This window comes from Trichosurus vulpecula, chromosome 9 (assembly GCF_011100635.1).
Source record: "Trichosurus vulpecula isolate mTriVul1 chromosome 9, mTriVul1.pri, whole genome shotgun sequence".
NCBI classification, from domain to species: domain Eukaryota; kingdom Metazoa; phylum Chordata; class Mammalia; order Diprotodontia; family Phalangeridae; genus Trichosurus; species Trichosurus vulpecula.
In genome coordinates, this window is record NC_050581.1 from 77,283,700 (window position 1) to 77,303,505 (window position 19,806).

Sequence of the window (19,806 nt, forward strand, 5' to 3'; positions counted from 1 at the left end):
TCTCCTATTCCTCATAAGAGGGTTTGGGAATGAGTTTGGGGGTGATTGGCTTAATAAAGGAGCTGCAATTTAGAAAGTTGCCAAAATTGTACAACCAACAAGGTAAGGAAATTCCATTAGATTAATGAACTGAGTGTTAGAGTTGAGAATAAAGGCATCTACAGGGGGAAATCCATTCTCTGGAACATTTACACACTCTCTGAGATAGATTTCTATTAGACCTTAATTATGTCTTACCTTCACAAATGTCCTACCCAGGGCCAAGGATCTAGGCCCAAAGAGTGGGAAGTTCAGTGTAAGAAAGCCTTTCATTATCAAATTTCAGAAACTACATAGGAAGTGAACCTACAAAGTATTTTAAACTGGAGTATATATGCTGGAGAAAGTATATACACTGGAGATTTGATGCTAACTCAGCAATGAGGAAAAGGAGTAGAGACACCCAGTTTTCCTCCCTTGTCCTCCTCACCATATTTGTGCTTGAGGAAAAGTGAAGAGCCACAACACTGCAGGTCCCCCTTGGCCATAATAGCAATTCGGTCCCCCAAAAGGTCAGCCTCATCCATAAAGTGTGTGGTTAGCACAATGGTACGGTCATTTTTCTGCTGCTGAAGGAGATCCCAGGTGGCTCTCCGTGAAATTGGGTCCATGCCCGAAGTCGGTTCATCGAGCATCACTACCTACAGACCCAAAAAGGGACAGTTATAAGACCAGTCAAATGGGACTGTGCCACTTACCAAATCAGGTGGGGTCCTGTTCTGTAAGTTCTTCTCCTGTTGGTGAAAATGTTCTTGCCACTGTAATGGTCCATTCAGGGGAGTACAGTGAGTTTTACTCAGATAGAGAAGCTGATATATGAGATACATTTTCTGTTAGGCATTCACTTTTCTAGGATGAGACAGTGGGGCAAGGTCAGTTGTCTAAGGACGGACAATAGGCCCAGGACTAAACTACAATTAGAGATCCCCTCACAACTATCACCACCCTATACCAACCTAACTAATGATCTGATTGCTCACTGAGCATATCTTAACAGAGTCTTCTTAGGAGGAATGGTCCATACCAGCTCACCGGAGCAGCTAATATTTCTGCTGGGCAGCAGAGGGGACCTGGTTCCACTCAACACTGTACCTTAGAGCCTCCTATGAGTGCGATGCCAACAGAAACCTTGCGCTTCATTCCTCCACTCAGTGATTTTGAAAGTGAGTGGCGTTTATTCTCCAGATCAAGAATGTTCAAGATATGATTGACCTCCTCAGGACATTTTTGCTCAGATAATCCTTTCATCTACGAGACCAAGTGAAAGAGAACTTTAGGCTGGGACTTTCTGGGAAGAGCCTGACTCAGCATTGTAGAGTTGACAGAGCACTGAACTTAAGAGTCTGGAGATGTGGGCTCATATACTGCCTTAAAGATAGCCATGTGAAGATGGGTAAGCTACTTAACTATTTAATATCTTCCTTCCACCCCCCCCCCCCAACCTCCGCTTCCTCCCATCTCCCATCTCTCTACCTCCTCCCTCCTCTCCATGGTTCTTGGGGACCCTGTGAAGGTACAAGTGTTGACTACCTTGAGCATGTGAGCAAGGCAAAAAAAAGTATTTATTTTAGGCTCACCTGAGCATAGAAGTAAAGGTGCTCAGCCACTGTCATGTAGTCAAACAGGACATCATGCTGGGGGCATAAGCCTAGGCTCTTCCGGATCTGAACTATGTCACGTGAGATCTCATACCCATTGATATATGCCCGACCACTTGTAGGGGGAAAAAGACCTAGAGAGAAGCAGAAGATGACCCAGCACGGCTTTAGTGACAGGACAGCTAAATTCACTCCCTCTCAGCAGTCAGAGATTAATGTGAGTGAGGCTGACCTCTTTGATGATCCTTGCTTGACATGACACTCCTCTCCCAACCCCAGGAATTCCCACTGGCTGTCTCTCATGCCTGCAATGTTCTCCCTCCTAGTCTCCATGCCTGGCTTCCTTAACGTCCTTCAAGTCCTGGCTAAAATCCTTTTGCAAGAGACTTTTTTTTTTAATGCTATTGCCTTCCCTCCAAGATGATCTCCAGTTCATCTGGTCTCTATATTATCTGAACATAGTTGTTTACATATTGTCTCCGGCCTTAGGCTGTGAGCTCCTTGAGAGCAAGGGCTTTTTATGTTTTTTGCTTTGTTTTGCCTTTCTTGGTATCCCCCAGAACCTGCCTGGCACACTGTGGATGCTTAATAAATGCTTGTTGACCTTGATTTGAACCCTACCGTTCTGGCTTATTCACAAAGACTAGATGAATTCCCATTTTCCAGGAGGAATGTACTAGGGCCTGGGAGAAACACAACAAAACTTAAAGGAATGATAACTAATTTTTATGGAGACATAACACAAAATTGGTCAAAAAAATTTTAAAGTAACATATTGACAAGTACAAAGTTATTTCTTACTGATTGTGTTAAATATTAAAGAAAAGCAGAATAAAGACAAAAATGGAAGGGATTAACCAGGCAACATCAGAAGAGAAGTTTTGAGTTGGTTTTGAAGGATGTGAGAAACATGAAATGTAATGTAAAACTCTAACATAACGAGAAGGGTTTTATGTTACATTTTATAATTTGGGCTTATGAAGGGTGAGGAGTAACATTCACATAGGTTTAGTGGTAGGAACTCCCTGGTCATAGTGAGGGGACTTTAAGCAAAGTGACTTAGCTGGATAAAGGGCCTTTGGAAGAGAGAGATCTCTCTCATTACCTTAGACAGGCTATATCTGAATATTACTTTGGGAATCACAGTCCCAGAAAATTTAGCAATTGTGTTAATTCATCAAACAGGATTTTAGGGAAAAAAAACCTTCAAATAAGATGAACCAATTAATCACTATTATGCTACCATGGGGATGATGGGGTTTTTCTCTCTATCCCATTCCTGCCTTAATCTTTCTGATCCATCCTCTTCCACAGCTGACAAAATTATTTTCTTAAAATGCAAGTCTCACCATGTCACTCCTCACTTCGAATTCCAATGGTCTTTATTGTCTCTAGGAATAAATTGCCTTTCCAGCCCAGCATGAGCATAATTTGTTCCTCATCATCACCCACAGCAGTAACAGCTTCATGACAAGAACTTTGAAATCCCACTCTCTGACCACAGCTCTCTCCTCACTCACACTTAACCCAAGCTTCACAACTATCATCATCTCTGGTTCCTTGAACCATTCCTATTCTCCCAGTCCATCTTCCTGTATGTGGTCTTACTTAACTCCCCATCAAGCTCTGACTCCATGGTCAGCTACTTGGTTGGTACACTAGAATCCCCTGTTCCCCTTCTCTTCTGCTACATCCGTCCAACAAAGCCTCATCTCTGGGTAACCCTTATCAAGTTAATTTCTCTGCTTCTCCTCCAGAGCTAAGTGTCACTGGTGAAAAATCATAGAATCAAGCTGATCTGACCCACTTTAAATTCACGGTACATAACCTCAGCAGGAACCAATGCTACTTTCCAATAATCTTCCTATTCTGCTCTTATGGACTCCCTGTATATCTCCAAAGTAATGGGAATATTTTCTTATCCCCTCCTTCCCTCAACTGACTTCCCAATCCCCATCACTTCTAGCAGATGACCTGATCTCCTACTTCACAAGGAAACTGAGGCTGACTAATAACATTTCCTTGAGTCTCCCACTTGATTCCTCAAAATTTCTCACTATCATCAGCTGTTTTCTCATTCCTTCTTGTCATTGGAGATATTTCTTACTTTTTTCTAAAGCAAAACCTATACTGTATGCTTTTACAAAACAATCACCTTTTATTCTGAAGTTAGAAAAAACACCAAATAAAATGGATATTTCAAAAGAGTAAAACAGAAAACTTACAAATGAAAATGAGAATCTGTTATGTACAGCTTGTCTAAGTATATGATAAATTCAACATGTAATTTTCAAAGCTGTCCTGTTTATCTGTGATTCTTTCTGTTATCTTTTATGCATTTAAAACTGTTTCAACAACCATCTTTTCTTTCTTCTGTGGTGGGCTATCCTATTCCTAAACTCTCTCCTGTCAGCCACCAAATGAAAGCAAAAACAAAACCCTTGTAGCAAATATGAATAGTCAAGCAAAACAAACTTCTGTATTGTCCAGGTCTGAAATGTCTGTCTTATTTTTGGGTCTATCACCTTCGTCAGGATGTGGGCAGCATGCTCTACTGTTGGTCCTCTGGAACTGTGATTGGTTATAGCGTCTATCAGAGTTCTTAAGTCTTTCAAAGTTGTTTGTCTTTACAATGTTGTTATTATTATATAAGTTTTTCTGGTTTACTCTGCATCAGTTTATACAAGTCTTCCAGGCTTCGGTGAAACCTTCCCTTTTGAAATTTCTTAAGGCATAATAATATTCCATTACATTCATATACTCTATATGGATACCCTCCCCTCTCTGTTTCTAGTTCTTTGCTACAAAAAAGAGCTGTTATAGCTCTTTTGGGCCCTTTTCTTCTTCTTCTGATCACTCTGATCCACGGTACAGATCTAGGAGAGGTTTTTGCCCCCTTGATATCACTTCCCTCTCCTTCCTGATTTCCTACAAGCCATATCTCTAGCGGTCATTGCCTCTTCAATCTCTCTCTCTCCACCAACTGCTTCCATTGGCCTATGGCTGTGATCTGTTCTCTGTAATCCTTAAAGTCTTCTACTTAATCCTTCTAGCCTATCTAATTTCTACCACTACAACCCCATGCCCCAGCCCCATCCGTCACCTGCCCCTTACTGAAAACTTCTCGAAAAGGTCACCTACAACCAGGGCTTTCTACCTCCTTAGTCACCACTCCTTATTCAAATGCCTGCCACCTGGTTCCTCCATCCACCACTCTACTGAAGCTGTTCTCTCAAAGGTCACCAACAGCCTTCTAATTGGCAAACACAGTAGTCCTTCTCCTTTAATCATAACATAGATGATCTCGAAGAGGTATCTCACCAAACAAGAACAGAGAGAAAAGTTAAGATGGCCAAGAACAGAGCCTTGAGGGACAACTGTGTTTAGGAGGCAAAAGAAAGACAATGATCCAGAGAAGGATGCTGAAAGGGGGTGGGAGCAAAAGACAGAGAGAGGGGGAGAGAGCGAGGGAAGGAGGGTGAAAGAGAGAGACAGAGAGACTAAGGGGAGATAGAGTGTGTATGTGTGTGTGTGTGTGTGAGAGAGAGAGAGAGAACAAGAAGATAGTAGAGGATCAAAATCACAGAGGACAGAACTTCAGACTTGGAAGGGACCTCAGGGACCATGTAGTTCAGAGAACACCTAAACAAGAATTCCTTGAACAGCATCCTAGGCAAGTAGTCATTCAGCCTTCCTTTAAAGACATCTGGTGAGGGGCAGCTAGAGGGGTCCCTCTAAACCAGCTTTCTTCACTTTTCTTGTGTTAAGGACCCCTTTGGCAGTCCAGAGAAACCTATGGATCCCTTCTCAGAATAATGTTTTTAAATGCGTAAAATAAGAAATATAGGACTAAAAAGTAAGCCAATTATACTGAAATATAATTATTAAAATATTTTTAAAAAACAACAAACAAGTTTAAGGTTCAAATTAAGAACTCCTGTATTGGGGATAGTCTAGTAGGGGCAGCTGGATGAGGCAACAGATAGATTGCCAGGTCTAGAATCAGGAAGACCTGAGTTCCAAATGCCTGGGGGCATAGACACTTACCAGCTGTGTGGCCCTGAGGCAAATCACTTAATCTGTTTCAGTTTCTCAACTATAAAACCAGGATGAATAATAGCACTACCTCCCACATTTACTTGGGCCAAGGCGTAAAGAAAAACACTACACTTTATGAAGGTCACTGCAGAATTCTCCCTGACCTCTCTAAAAAATGTTTCTTCAGTCCTGAGATTACTCAGGCGGAAGGAGTGGTAGCGGTCATCAGCTAGATAACAAGTGGTTAAAAAGCAAATGGGGTGGTACAAGGAGTGGTGAGAAAATGGAGTCTAGATAATGTTTCTTAGGATTTTAGCAACGAAAAGGAAATGAGATATAGGATGAGACCCTGAGCAAGTGGCAAAGTTGAGTGAAGATTGTTTTTTAGAGATGGGGGCAGTCTAAGCATGTTTGTAGGTAGCAGAGAAGGAGCTGACAGACAGGAAGAAATTGAGGATGACAGAAGGAAGGCATAATCAGTGGGGCAAACTCCTAGAATGGACTGGAGGAGACAGGATCAAGAACACAAGCAGAAGGGGCTAGCTTCAGCAAAGAGAACTAATCCCATCTCTTCCTCCAAGACGGCAAAGGAAGAAAAGAGGTGACACGTATTTATTAAGCACTCGCTATGTGCCAGGAACCAGGCACTGAGAACACAAATAGAAGCAAATCACCACAACAACAACCCTTGCTCTCAAGCAGCTTAAATTCTAATGGGGGAAGCTGAAAAGATGGGTTGGGGGGAAGGGAGATATAGGCCAACTCATCCTCAGAGTGAAGCAATGGAGGAAAGAATAGGAGATGATGCTGATGGCGTCTTAAGTCTAGAATTTCCCCAATAAAGCTCTATGATTTCCAGTCTCTGGGACGCTGCTCATGCTCTTTTTTCGTGCTGGGAATCTCACTGCTTCCTAAAAGCACTTGTTAAATTCCTACTTATCCTTTTGTTTTTCAGGATCAAGTATGAAATCTTTTATTTCCTTCATAACATGCCTCCCTCACCCTTTCTAGTTTTCTTTTTTTATTTTTACAAATTATTTATTTTTAGTTTTCAACATTCACTTCCACAAGTTTTAAATTTTCTCTACTTCCCTCCCCTCTCCCCCTCCCCGAGACTGCATGCAATCTGATAAAGGCTCTACATATATATTCCTATTAAACATATTTTCACATTAGTCATGTTGTATAGAAGAATTAGAACGAATGGGAGGAGCCATGAGAAAGAAAAACCAAAACAAAACAACTTCTGATCCTTTAAAACCCAACTCAAATGCCACCTCCACCACAGAGCTTTCCCTGATTACTCTTTCCCCTTCTGACTTAAAAAAAGGGTTTGCATTAGAATTTCCTTTATTTATTTAATATTCAATGGATCTGTGACACATAAATGTGGGTACTCCAACCCCTGGTGGGGACCGTAACCCAGCCAAGCCTTCCTGTCCTTTATGGTTCTTGTCTATGTTCTTTCATGGATCATTTATGGAGGATTCGCCCAATAAAGGCCTTCCTCTGAGGCTTTTTACATTTTCAGGATACCCATGGAGCACCAAGGCTATCCATTTGTCATCCCTTGCTTGAGACACACGTCTCCTGGTAATGCAATTTCTCAAGCACTGCTCATCCTCGGAGATATGCTCTAGCTTATCTGTACCGCGCAGGGAGCTCTTTATTGCCCCCAAGGTCACCTGCCCACGCTAATTTCTCAGAGATCATGATGTTCCAGGATTCACAATCATAAACAACTGCTGGAAGAACAATTATGTTGGGTCTTTGAACCAGAGCAATGCACTGTTCTCTAAATGTAATCCATCTCCCATTCAATTCAAGGTCCAATTCATGATCCATCTGCATTGAACATCCCAAATATACAGACTACCTCAATAAACATACAATAAATATACAGTTGCATGTCATGGTCTGGATAGTAGATTTTTTCATGAATTAAGATTTTTCTGTTTCTGAATCGACTGTTAGACTGATCATGCTTAAAAAATCGTGAAACTGATTACAGAAGCTTGCGATGTCATGGGGTTGGGATGTAATTAGTACAATATCACCCACAAACAGGAGCATTTGTAGGCTGAGAGGAAGTCCGTCATTTACTATGGACTTTGCACAAGACATCCTTTTTAATAGTGGCAGACACCCTGGCTAAGTGTCCACTGCCCTCGTTAATGCCTCACCTAACACGGATAAACAGACAATTGTTGAAGAGTTATCTCTGGGGTTGCATTTGTTGAGAAGTCTTGTATGATCTTAACATGTGCTTGAGAGATTCTGGTTTGGAACAGTCTTTAAAATTATGTTTTATACCTATTGTGTCAAATGTTTGCTTACTATCAACAAAACACAAACCCAGTGGGATCTCCTAATCCTACTGTCAATACTGTGACCAAGAAAATATGGGAAATAAGACATGAGAAGATATGAGAAAAGAGAGAAATGTCCAGGAAAATTTGTTGGCTCCCTTCTCATTTTTTAAATCAAATATTCCTTTGTTATACATATAAATCATTTTCATAAAATTTTATAAAGACGAGAAGGTAGGCATATGGGTCAGAGTTAGAGATGTTCTCTTGATTCCCTTTTTGGGGGTACTGATTTTTTGTGTAATTTTGGCTTTTTCTCCTGCCTGAGATATCTTGTAAATCAATCTCTCAATGCTGTCAAGATTGTGCTGCCATCGACATAGATTTCCTCATTGTATAACTGGCCTCGTCCTGTTGCTTTTTCTGACATTGTCTTCCTAACTGCCTTTTAAATGTTAAGCTTCCAATTTTGGTGGTTCCTCTGTCACTGGTAATTATAGAAGCATTAAAAAATTTGCTACATTAAAGATATATTTGTTTTCTTGACATTTTCCTCTATGAAGATACTTGGAATTATGTAGTTCATTTTGGTTTCATGCCAAGCTTTCTTTAGACTTGTTTTTGCTTCTTTTTTTTTCTGTTTTATCAGATGACACTGCTTATAATTTTCTACCATCCTCCATAGTGCTTTACAAATTTGAGTTAAAAATTGGTGATGCCCTTGGCTATCATCTCTTTCCACTTTCCATGGAGATCAAATGTTTGTTGACTGAAGTGATTTCTAGGCTCATTTGGCCTCTTCCTTGTGACAATTACTTTATTTGGGCTCAACTTTTTAAGGAAATGTTAACCATCAAAGTCTTTCATCTTTGCCTTTTTACATTTTCTACTGTTCCACACTGGCAGCCCATTTCACAGATCAAGTTGAAACTACTGTGATTGTTCAAGTGTCTTTCATCTTTAGCTTTCAAATCTGATGTTGAATTTGAGCTGATTTTCGTGACTCCAAAATCAGTAACAATGTGACTCTACAAATATTTACATGTAATATTATATATGATATTGTACTTATCTATGTTTATGCCTTATCTCCCTATCTTACAATAAAGCTTCATAAGAACAGGGATCTTTTCTCACTTGAACTTGGTATCTCTCCCAGCTCCTAAGCACAGTAGTCTGTACACACCTATGTGTTTAACAAATGTTTGTTAAATGAATAACGATGAAAAATACTGAAATAGAAACAACTCTGCCTAGGCAGGAAAGGAAAGGCCTACCACTAACCAACATCTTTAGAGTCTAGAAACATAAAGGGCTACCCAGCATTATTCCCTTTGCCCCTCAGCTGGGCTGATCCTGACCTGTGAGGATGGACAAGGTGGTAGTCTTCCCTGCTCCATTATGTCCCAGGAGAACAGTGATTTGCCCCTCATACATATTCAGAGTCAGGTCTCTTATTGCCTCTTTTCTCTTATTCCTCACCATAAACATCTGTGGAAAAGGTAGAGAAAGAGTAAATTTACATAAAACTCTAGGACTTGTGAAGGGCTTTACAATAAGTTAAGCATTAACCAACAGCTACCGTTCATGAATGCAATACTTCCCCCCGCCCCTGTGTCAGCATCTATCTCATTTAAAAATTAACCTCTGCATTGTAATAAATAAAATTCTGGTTCAATGACCAACCCTAGAGAGCAGCAAGAGATATTAACCTGGATAATAGTGTCTAGGGGAATATCACATGTCTCTTTCTTTTGCCCTGATCTGTTTAACATTTTTATTTATGTCTTTGCTGAAGATATAGTTGGAACACCTAAGAAAATCTGAAGCTGACATTAAACTTGGAGGGATATAATTCATATCAGATAACAAAACTAAGATCTAAAGATAACCTGATAGGCTGAACCATGATGAAACTTAAAAAGAATAAAGAGACCTACACAAGGTAAAAACTCAACTGCCTGGGTACAGGATGGGCACAAACTGATACACCACTAGTAAATTCTACTCAGGGGCATATTCTCTCCAGATGAGGGGAGGGACAAAGGGATGGTTCCCTTATCTAAAAGCAAACAGAAAGCCCAGGCTAAGCTACAGTTAAACAGTTCTTTGATCTCTTCAAAGGGTATACTTTTAGGTGACAGTCTCCTCCCACCCCAAACAAAAATTTAATGTGTTCTCAGACTGCATTAACTGAGGTCTCTTATTTAGACTGACAGAAATGACAGCCCAATTGTATTCTTTCCTGAACATATCACAGCTAGAGCATTATGTCTAGTTTTGACTGCCACATTTTAGGAAGGGCAGTGAAAAACTGGAGTGTTTTCAGAGGTGCCCAAGATGATAAGAGGCCTCAAAACCATACTTCAAAAGGATTGGCTGAAGGAACTTTCAATGTTTAATTTTGAGAAGAAAAAACTTAGGAAGTGATTTGATTATGGTCTTCAAATATCCAAAGGGCTCTTATGTGGACAAAGGATTAGATTTATTCTGCTTGGTCCAACAAGACGGAACTCAGTCCATTGGGTGGAAGTTACAGAGAGGCAGATTTTAACTTGACAGGAAGAAACACTTTCTGCCATTTTAGAGTTGTCTAGAAATGCACTATGTTGCCCCAGGAGGGAGATATCCTTCACTAATGTTCTTAAAGAAAAGGCTGGGATTACACTTGTTTGAGATCCTGTAGAGGGCATTCATGCTTCAAGTTGGAATAGATAACCTGTGGGGTCCCTTTTAATGCTGAATGATTAAGTAACAATAAACCCAGAAGAGAGGGTTCAAGAAGACAGATGTTTTTACTTCCTAGTATAAAAGAGTATGAAAGTTTTACAGGCAACTGATTTGGAAGTGTCTTAGATTAAAGATATAAGGATGTACAAGAAACTGTATGCCCTAATTCTATTAATACAAAGCCTACATTAGCAAGGAAAGAGGAAACTGAAGATTAAGAAAGAGTCTAAGGGCTCTGACAGATAAGAAAGAGCCAACATCAATTCTGTTTGACAAATGCCCCTGTCCTTCAAGGCTTTGTATCTCTAGAACCATGCTGCAATCCTTCCCAGTGGAGATCAAGGTCAAACAATGAAATGCAAAATTCTTCTCATCTATCCACTGTACTTTCAGGTTTTAGCATCAAGTGAGACAAGGAAGTGAAAGCTTCTGAGAAGGCAGATATCACCCCTCACATGCAAACTGACATAGAGACTCACAGGTGCAGATTCTCAAGCTCAATTTTACTTCTCAAAGACAAAATTCTATATAAATCATCATAAGTCAACATAAAACTTACTAAATTTCTGGAGAACAGAAAGGAATATGTTGGTTATTGGGTTAACCAGTAATGATTTCCTTGAAGACACGCTCCTTCAACTATACATTAGTAAAAATTTTCAGTCTTAATTGTCACACAGTACCTTGGATAGGTGTTTGATCTTTATTCCAGCTACTAAATCTTCAGGTTCAGCCTCAATGTACTCAGTTTTTCGAACTTTCTCAGGATCACTCTCTTCCTCTTCTTTTCCCATCATAGATCGTTGACTCCCACACCAGTAGGAAGGCTAAGGAAGAAATCAAAACCGGATTACCAAGATGGCCAATTAATGACAATGACAACTTTTACTGGTATCAGAAAAGCTTCAGTCAATGGAACAATATAATCTTTTGAAGCAAAATAATCTTGAATCTGGTTCTCTACATGAGAATATCAAACATTACTAAAAGTGTTATTATTGGTTAAGAAGCAGTGGACAAAATGAAGCGACTAAGATAAGTTAAGATTACGGCCAAAATGGTAGCATAGGAAGGATTGCTATCAAATTGAGTCAAGTTTCTTTGCTTAAGACTGTCCCTTAGTAGCTGATGAAGTGGAAGTTAAGGGAAAATGATAGCTTCTCCCTATTATTCTATGGCCATAATTGTGTCCCAAGGTGGAAGGAATAAGGTGGTAGGGGTGGTCTCTACCTTCAAAAGATCAAACAGTAACATCAGAACTCACCATCAAGAAAAAATACCAGGGCTGGGGCATACCATATTCTCCTGGAAAGACAGCTTCCACATACCAGGTCACCAAGCCATAGAAGGCAGAATCAAATAGCAGCATTATCAGCACATGCCCAAAAGTGAAGTCATCATCAACATTAACTGATTTCATGAGATATTTCCATTGAATTCCCATTCCTGAAGCACAAAAGGGAAGACAAATAGAATTACTGGTAGGCTAAGACAAGATCAGAGTTGTCCTGAAGCTTCCTAATCTCAAAATGAAGAATAAAGGACAGCCATAAGACTGAAAAACATGTAAGCCTGTTATCTACCCTGTTAGTGTGAATTATTTACTTCTTAAAGTATTCCATAATATTTTTTGCTTTAGTTTCTGTTTTTAATTCAATTTTATTTTATAGTATTATATTTCAGTTCTGAGTTGTCTCCCTCTCATTTCCCCTCCCCCACCCATTGAAAAAGCAAAAAAACCAAAACCCATTACAAATATGTAAAGTCAAGCAAAACATATTCCCAAACTAGCCATGTTAAAAAAATGCTTTCATCTGTACTCTGGGCCTATTACCTTTCTATCTGGAATTGTGGTTGATCAGAGTTCCTGTCTTTTAGGGTTAAATGTCTTTCTAATATCATTGTTTTTGCATAAATTGTTCTGGTTCTGTTTACTTAACTCTGCATCAATTTATCTAAGTCTTCCTAGGTTTTTTCTGAAACCATCTTCATCATTTCTTACAGCATAGCAACATTCTATCACATTCACCTAATCATAACTTGTTCAGTGATTCTCTGATGTGTAGTCCCTCAGTTTCCAATTCTTGGCCACCATGAAAAGAGCTGCTACAAATATCTTTGCAGGAACAGGTTCTTGTTCTTTGCTCAGTTGGGGTACTGGATCAAAGAGTTTGCACAGTTTAATAGTTTTTAGGAATAGTTCCAAATTGCTTTCCACAATGGCTAGACCAGTTTACAGACCCACCAATGGTGCATTAATGTAACCGATTTTCCATAGCCCTTCCAGCAATATTCATTTATTTTCCATTTTTGTCAACTTTCCCAATCTGATGGGAGTGAAATAGTACCTCAAGAGTTCTTTTAATTTAAATTCCTCTAATTATTAGTGATTTTAGAGAGTTTTTTCATATGGCTATTGATAACATGGATTTACATTTTACAACTAAAGTTTCTTTAGTCTTTAAGTTGAGTTTGCTTTGAAAATTTCAGGACCAACCCAAACCCACTAAATGACAATATTACCTTTACATTTAATTTTACAGTATGTGTGTGTATAGTCCCTTTTTGGATATGGTATTAAAGATTAATGCTTGGTCAAAATGTGTTTCAGGGAATTCTTCAAGAGTTTCTTCTGCTTTCTCTGTCTGCTTTTACTACCCTTGAGTACAATATGAAATTGCTACTTGGGTGTTCTTTATGATGAATCCAATAGAATTTTTCATGGTATATTAGAACTAATCTCTGGATATACAGTGCTCAACTACCTATGGTGAATGTATACCTTGAGGACTACAACTGTGCCAACTTTAAGAAAATCCAAGACAGAATTGAAAAAGAAATACATTAGATTAATTCTTATTTACAAATGATTTATGTGGAAATGACAATGCATTTTAAATAAATTATAAATTATTATAAACACATTATAAATACAATAGCCTATTAGATGGAGAGGCAGGGACATAACAATAAACTACGAGTAACCAGTACTGCAGTGGTTCACAAAGGGTTTGCCATGGATGTCATAGTTTGACAAGTATGCTATGAATTGTATGGAATTTACACTTGCAATCAAGTGTGCATGCATGAATCTCCCGACTCGCACTATAGTATGCTATGATTCCTAATAGCAGAGAATCATAATGTGAAGTGAGCAAAACAAAAATCGAAAACTAGTGTGCTGATTTCAAAAAAACTGAAAAAGAAGAGAAAGCATATTAAAGAGTCCTTTATTCATTTGATCTACAATGCACAATAGCCACGAGGAGGTAACTTTGGAAACTATAACTAGGAACTGTTTAACTGTAGTCCTCGAAGTGTACAATTCCTCAAAGAAAGATTCAGGTGACAAATTGTCCAAATGTACCCTGTCCTAATGTACACAGCACATACATTTAATGTTTTTAAAAAAATTGATCAGGTGCAAAACATTTCAGATGAGAGAAAGGCCACTGGCAAGAGAAATTTGTAGTCGAAGGGTTAAAGCCCTAACCACTTCCTGGCTTGGCTGGAAGTCCAGATGCAGAATTGCTGTTTGGACTATGAGGACTGAAGGTTCAGCAGTTCTGTTGTTGCCTTTTGGGGAGAATGTGGTAGAAGCAATGGGCTATGATTTATGTTTTAGATAGCTGTTGGTGTGTGCCTGTGAATCTTTTGTATTTAAGCATTTCCTCTGTGATAGAGGAAGTAAATGGCTGTTGTGTATCTGGTATCTATGCTTTGTTCAATTAATGTTTTTCTTGAGGGGACTTTGTTAACCCTTTTGGGGGAAAATGTGTACACAAACCATGTCTAGGCTTTACAGGGTTTCCCCTGCAACTCCAGCAATGAGGCAAAATGAGCATGAGAAGGGTCTGACACCCTCTCTCTGGGAATAGTGGTCCATGTAGAGTTCTTTATTTTATTTACAGGTCAAATGAGATAATATATTTAAAGCACTACATAAGTATTAGTTATTATTATTGGCTATTTTATATACATTTACTATAATTGCCCTAAAAACTGAAAGTGATATTGCCAGGGCAGCTAGGTGGCGCAGTGAGTACAGCACCGGCCCTGGAGTCAGGAGGACCTGAGGTCAAATCCAGCCTCGGATACCTGACACACTTACTAGCTGTGTGATCTTGGGCAAATCACTTGACCCCAATTGCCTTGCCTTCCCCCCTCCCCCCAAAAAGAAAATGATATTGTTATCCCCTTTATTCAAAGACAATCAGAACTGGCCATCCTAGACTCATCCTAGATCCAAGGCAACCTAAGGCTCAAACTTCAGAGTAAACCTTTCAAATACAGTGCCTGGCATACAGTAGGTGCTTAATAAAAGTCTGTTGACTGAATGAAGATCAGTCACTTTCTGCCTGGTTCAGGTCAATCAAAGCACCAACTGCTGTCATCACAAACTTTTTCTCAATTCCAGGGTGAATAACCATACCTCAAAAATTGTTCCATTCACCCCAGCAGAAGATAAAGTTCTTTGTTACCCCTTCTTCAACTGGATTCAGTGAACATTTATTAAGCACCTACTACATATAAAATACTATTCAAGATGCTGGGAGAGTGACATCCTTGCCATCAAAATCCTTAATTATCTGGTCTCACTTAACCAGGAAAGACAGTTGGCCAAGTTATTTATGGAAATGAAGTATTAACACAAAGCTAAGGATCACTAAACTCCCACTCTTTTTCTAACTAAGAACCTGCCGGCATGGGTTTCCTTTTAAGCAATGGAAAAAAGAAGTCAGTCTGCTATGAAAAATATTTAAATCAGCTGACCCTCCGTATAGATTGGTCTCACTTTAAGGAAGATAGGTTCCTGAGCAGTCTGTATGGCAAGTGAGTACAGCTATATTAATGCATTCCCCCCCCCCCCCAAGCTTAATTTCATTGTTCATTAGGCTCTTCTCCTAACTTAAGGTCAGGCTTGGAAATCAATGGAGTTGATAACAGGTCTCTAAGAAGGTGTTTCTTGTCTTTATTTCATCTACTCATTTTTAGGTGGCCTTTCTGATCCTCCAACTGCTAGTGCTCTCCCTCTCATATTTATTAATTTTACATTTATTCTGTATATATTTTCATATGTACCAGCTATCCCCTCTATCAGAATGTAAGGTCACTGTGAATAGGGGCTGTATCGTTCTTCATATTTCTGTCTCCAGCACCCAGCATGGTTAATATGTCACATGTTCACTGACTGACAGATTCTCATTCAAATGTGTTATCTTTAGACTCTCCCTCTCAACTGCCTATATCCTTTCCGTATGCCTACCAACACATTCAGGTTTCCCTCCATTTCTAAAAAACCTTTCTGTTGACCATTCTAGCTCATCTAGCTGTAGTCAAATGTCTCTCCTCTTCCTGTTAAAGGACTTGGAAAACGTTGCCTGCCCGGGATGCCTTCACTTCTTCACCTCTACCTCTCTTCCAAACCTTGCCATGTGGATTCTGGCTCTATGATTCTAAAAGACTATCTTCTAGTCATTAAATCCAATAGCCTCCTTTAAAGTCTTTATGAGCTGGAATTCTCTGGAGTACTGAACACTGCTGACCAGTTCTTACTGGATACTACTCCTTCCCTTGGCTTCAAAGAAACCACATTTTCTTGCTTTTCTTCCTAATCCCAAACTGTTCATCTTTCTCCCCAAACTGGCTGGCCCCTCTTAACTTCCCTATCACTAGTGAGGGTATGACCATCATCCTGGTCACTTGGGTGTCAACACAGGTGTCACCCTCTAGTCCCCATTCTTTCTCATCCCCACTCCCCCATATCATATCCAATCATTTGTCAGGTCTCGTAATTTCTACCTTCGTACCATCTCTCATATATGTCCCCTTCTCTTCCTTCACATTGTAACAACCCTAGCACAAGACCTCATTACTTCATACCTGACTAATAGCCTGCTGATTAGTCCCACTGCCTCGAGTCTTTCCATACTCCAATCCATTCTGCATTCAGCTGAGCTTCCTAAAACGCAAATATGACCATACTTTTCTCTAATACCATCTGTGGCGTCCCCCCACCCCCAGGTTTACTAATACCCCAGTTGGGTTTCCTAATACCTTCAGGATGAGAAATCCTGTGTTCGGCTTTAAAGCCCTTCATAACTTGGCCCCTTCCTATCTTTCCAGTCCTTGCACCTTCCTCTTGCTTCACTTATCCTGCAATCCAGAAATACCAGCCTCTCAATTCCAAGTGTTTTCACCATGCCTGTGTTCTCTTCCTCCTCATCTCTGCCTGCTGGCTTCCCTGGCTTCCTTCAAGTCTCAGCTTAAGTCCCATATTCTGCAAGAAGCCCTTCCTAGTCTCCCTTAACTTTAATGCCTGTTCTTTGAGATTACCCCCAAGTTATCCGGTATACATCGTGTTCATACATAGTTGTTTGCATGTTGTCTCCCCATCATTAGACTGTGAGCTCCATCAGAGCAGGGACTGGCTTGTTTGGCCCTTCTTTGTACCCCCAGTGCTTAGCACAAAGACTGGCACATAGTAGATGCTTAGTAAATGCTAACTGAATGACTGGAATCACAAAAGAGAAAAATACTACTTGGAGGTATGATGGTTTTAAAGAGGACACACAACAGCTAATGACCAGAAGATGGCAGCAGAGAGCATTCAGCTGAGCTGCCAGCTTGAAGCCCAATGACATCACCGGATGACAGTTTCCCAGGGGCTCTGAGAGAAGCAAGCCACAGTGCTGGAGGCAGTCGGGTTCCAGAAGGGCTGCTGCTTTAGGAACATGCATTGTCCAAGCTATACACCTTCCTACAAGTTCACCAGTCACTCACATTCCTTGTGGGTACTCCTCATTGGTAGTGTGGTAGCCACGGCAAAATGTTCCCTTGAGAGGGCGGGGGAAATCTTGTTCCTTTTGTTATAATGCTTATTTAAAGGTATTTTTCTTTGAATTAACTAGTTTGCTGGATGAAAAAGAAACATGCTGTGGCTTGGGTTGAAGCTGGCTTACAATGGGTCCTGAACCTGGGGTAGCTTTCAGAGGACATAGGTCTGAGACAGGTCCTAGGTGATACCTTTGTGGCCCTAGTTACTATCTACCTGGACTTCTACAATAGTGCCCTACTTGCCCTGCTCTAATATATTCTTCATACTACTACTTGAATAATCTTCCTTATGCACAGCCACATTTCTCCTATGCTCAGAAATTTTCAAAAGTTCCCTAACTTCTACCAAGTAAAGTTCAAACTGCTTTTTTCAGCATTCAAAACTCACTATACAATACAAACTGGAGCTCTGTCTTCCCACTCCCCATTCCCCCTGCCCCCAATATGTCCTGTTTCTTCCCCACCTCCATGCATTTATTCAGGTTAGTTTCAGCTATTGGGATGGTACTCTCTGCCTAATGTATTGCTAACTTATCCTTTTAAGCTCAAATCAAATGCTACTTCATCTGTAAAGATAGTTGGTCTGTATCTATCCCTCTTCTCTATATTTACATACTCACTAACATTGTTTGCAACCGCAGAATACTGGATAGAACTTTAAAAAAATAGCTCACAAATGGCTGCATAAAAATATGCCACACTGTTATGAGTAACATGAGGCATGCAAAGAAATTTGCAAAGTTATATAAAGTAATGTTACTTGAAGACAATGGAACCAGAAGAACAGTATGTATACAGTCTACAACTATTTAAAGGGAAAAATGAATATATGGATATAGAGAAGCATGGACAAAAACAATGGAAGGGAATACAAAGGAAAGAATTACTATGAAAATATTGTACATTGAAATTAATTTTAACATATAAATTAATTTCCATGACCACTGCAGTAAAGTTGTAAGCAGAAATTAATTTTGAGTGTAAATTAAATATCTTATGCTTAATCAGTTTTGTTTTTTAAAGTCAAGTGTATGATAAATACAACTAGGCAGCCAAGTGGCACAGAGCACAGAGTGCCAGGCCTAAAGTCAGGAGGACTTGAGTTTGAAACTTGCCTCAGACCCTTACACCAAACTGTGTGACCCCCAGAAAGTCACTTAACCTCTGTTTACCTTAGTTTCCTCATCTGCAAAGTGGGGATCTTCCAGGGTTGTTATGAGGATCAAATAAGATTAATAATTATAAAGTTCTGGGCACCATTCTCAGTGCTTTATTCATGTTAGCTATTATTATTATTAATAAATTAGATTAAAACCTATAAACAAAGTGTTTGAAGGGACCTTAGGAATTATTGGTGCAGTGCTCTCATTTATAGATGACAGAGGGGACGTGATTTGCTTTGACAAATGGTGAGGTAGACAATGGCAGAGCCAGGAATAAAACCTGGGTTTGTAGAAACAGGATTATGTCTCGATCAAGAGCGGAAGTAATCTCAGAAGCCATCTAATCCAAACTTCTCATTCTATAGAAACTGAGGCCAAGGAGAGTGAAATGATTAGCCCAAGATCACAAGGAAGTAATTGTCAGAGTTCCTATGACTCCAGAGGTCATAGATGATAGGTCTAGGTCTAGATCCTATGACTCCAGAGGTCTTTCTATGGTGCCACCTCTTTCTAGGGGCCTCCTCCTCCTCAAAGGGCAATACTGGAGAGCAGGAGGCCTTGAAGGCCACTCAAATGGCACTCCTTAGGGGAACTTTTCCATGATGCGGATGTGATGGGTCACTCATACATTATTAAATGTGTTCATCCTAAGAAGCAACAGATAAAACGTAGCTGAATGAGGTTAATCCTACTGGAAACTGCATGCTGTCATTGTCTGCCACTGGTCGAAGCAGTACCCAAAGCAGCAGAGGCAACGATCACAAAAGAGAACACTCACCTTTTGCTTCAAACTTGCCTATGAGCTGGGCCCCCAATGCCATAGCAACATTGGAGAAGAGACAGGAAGATAACTTTTGGTTGAGGGTCATCCAGTTATATCGAGGACCGATGAAGAAGTAAGGAATATATGTAAAGAAATAGAGGAAACCTCCTATGGCAGCTGCCAAATTGGCTGCAAATGGAAAAAGAACGAGAAAAAGATTAAGCAATGTTGTAAGAACAGAAATACAAATATTTCATAATAACAAGAGCCCTACACATCTACCAAGGTTTTTAGAAGAGATTCAATCCTTCACTTGAGAAGCAAAGGGG

The 19,806-nt window shown here is 39.9% G+C and overlaps 1 protein-coding gene across 1 annotated transcript in view; it reads right to left on the minus strand.

Annotated features, from left to right (window-relative positions):
- Positions 1-19,806, minus strand: part of LOC118830906 (ATP-binding cassette sub-family A member 3-like) — a 117,582-nt gene that overhangs the window by 34,757 nt on the left and 63,019 nt on the right. The window contains exons 9-15 of the mRNA XM_036737988.1: positions 19,493-19,666; positions 11,979-12,160; positions 11,398-11,541; positions 9,346-9,475; positions 1,617-1,771; positions 1,132-1,287; positions 470-680 (exon numbers count right to left, since the gene is read on the minus strand). Coding sequence (XP_036593883.1) covers positions 470-680; positions 1,132-1,287; positions 1,617-1,771; positions 9,346-9,475; positions 11,398-11,541; positions 11,979-12,160; positions 19,493-19,666 — 1,152 coding nt within the window. The remainder of the gene's footprint in view (positions 1-469; positions 681-1,131; positions 1,288-1,616; positions 1,772-9,345; positions 9,476-11,397; positions 11,542-11,978; positions 12,161-19,492; positions 19,667-19,806) is intronic.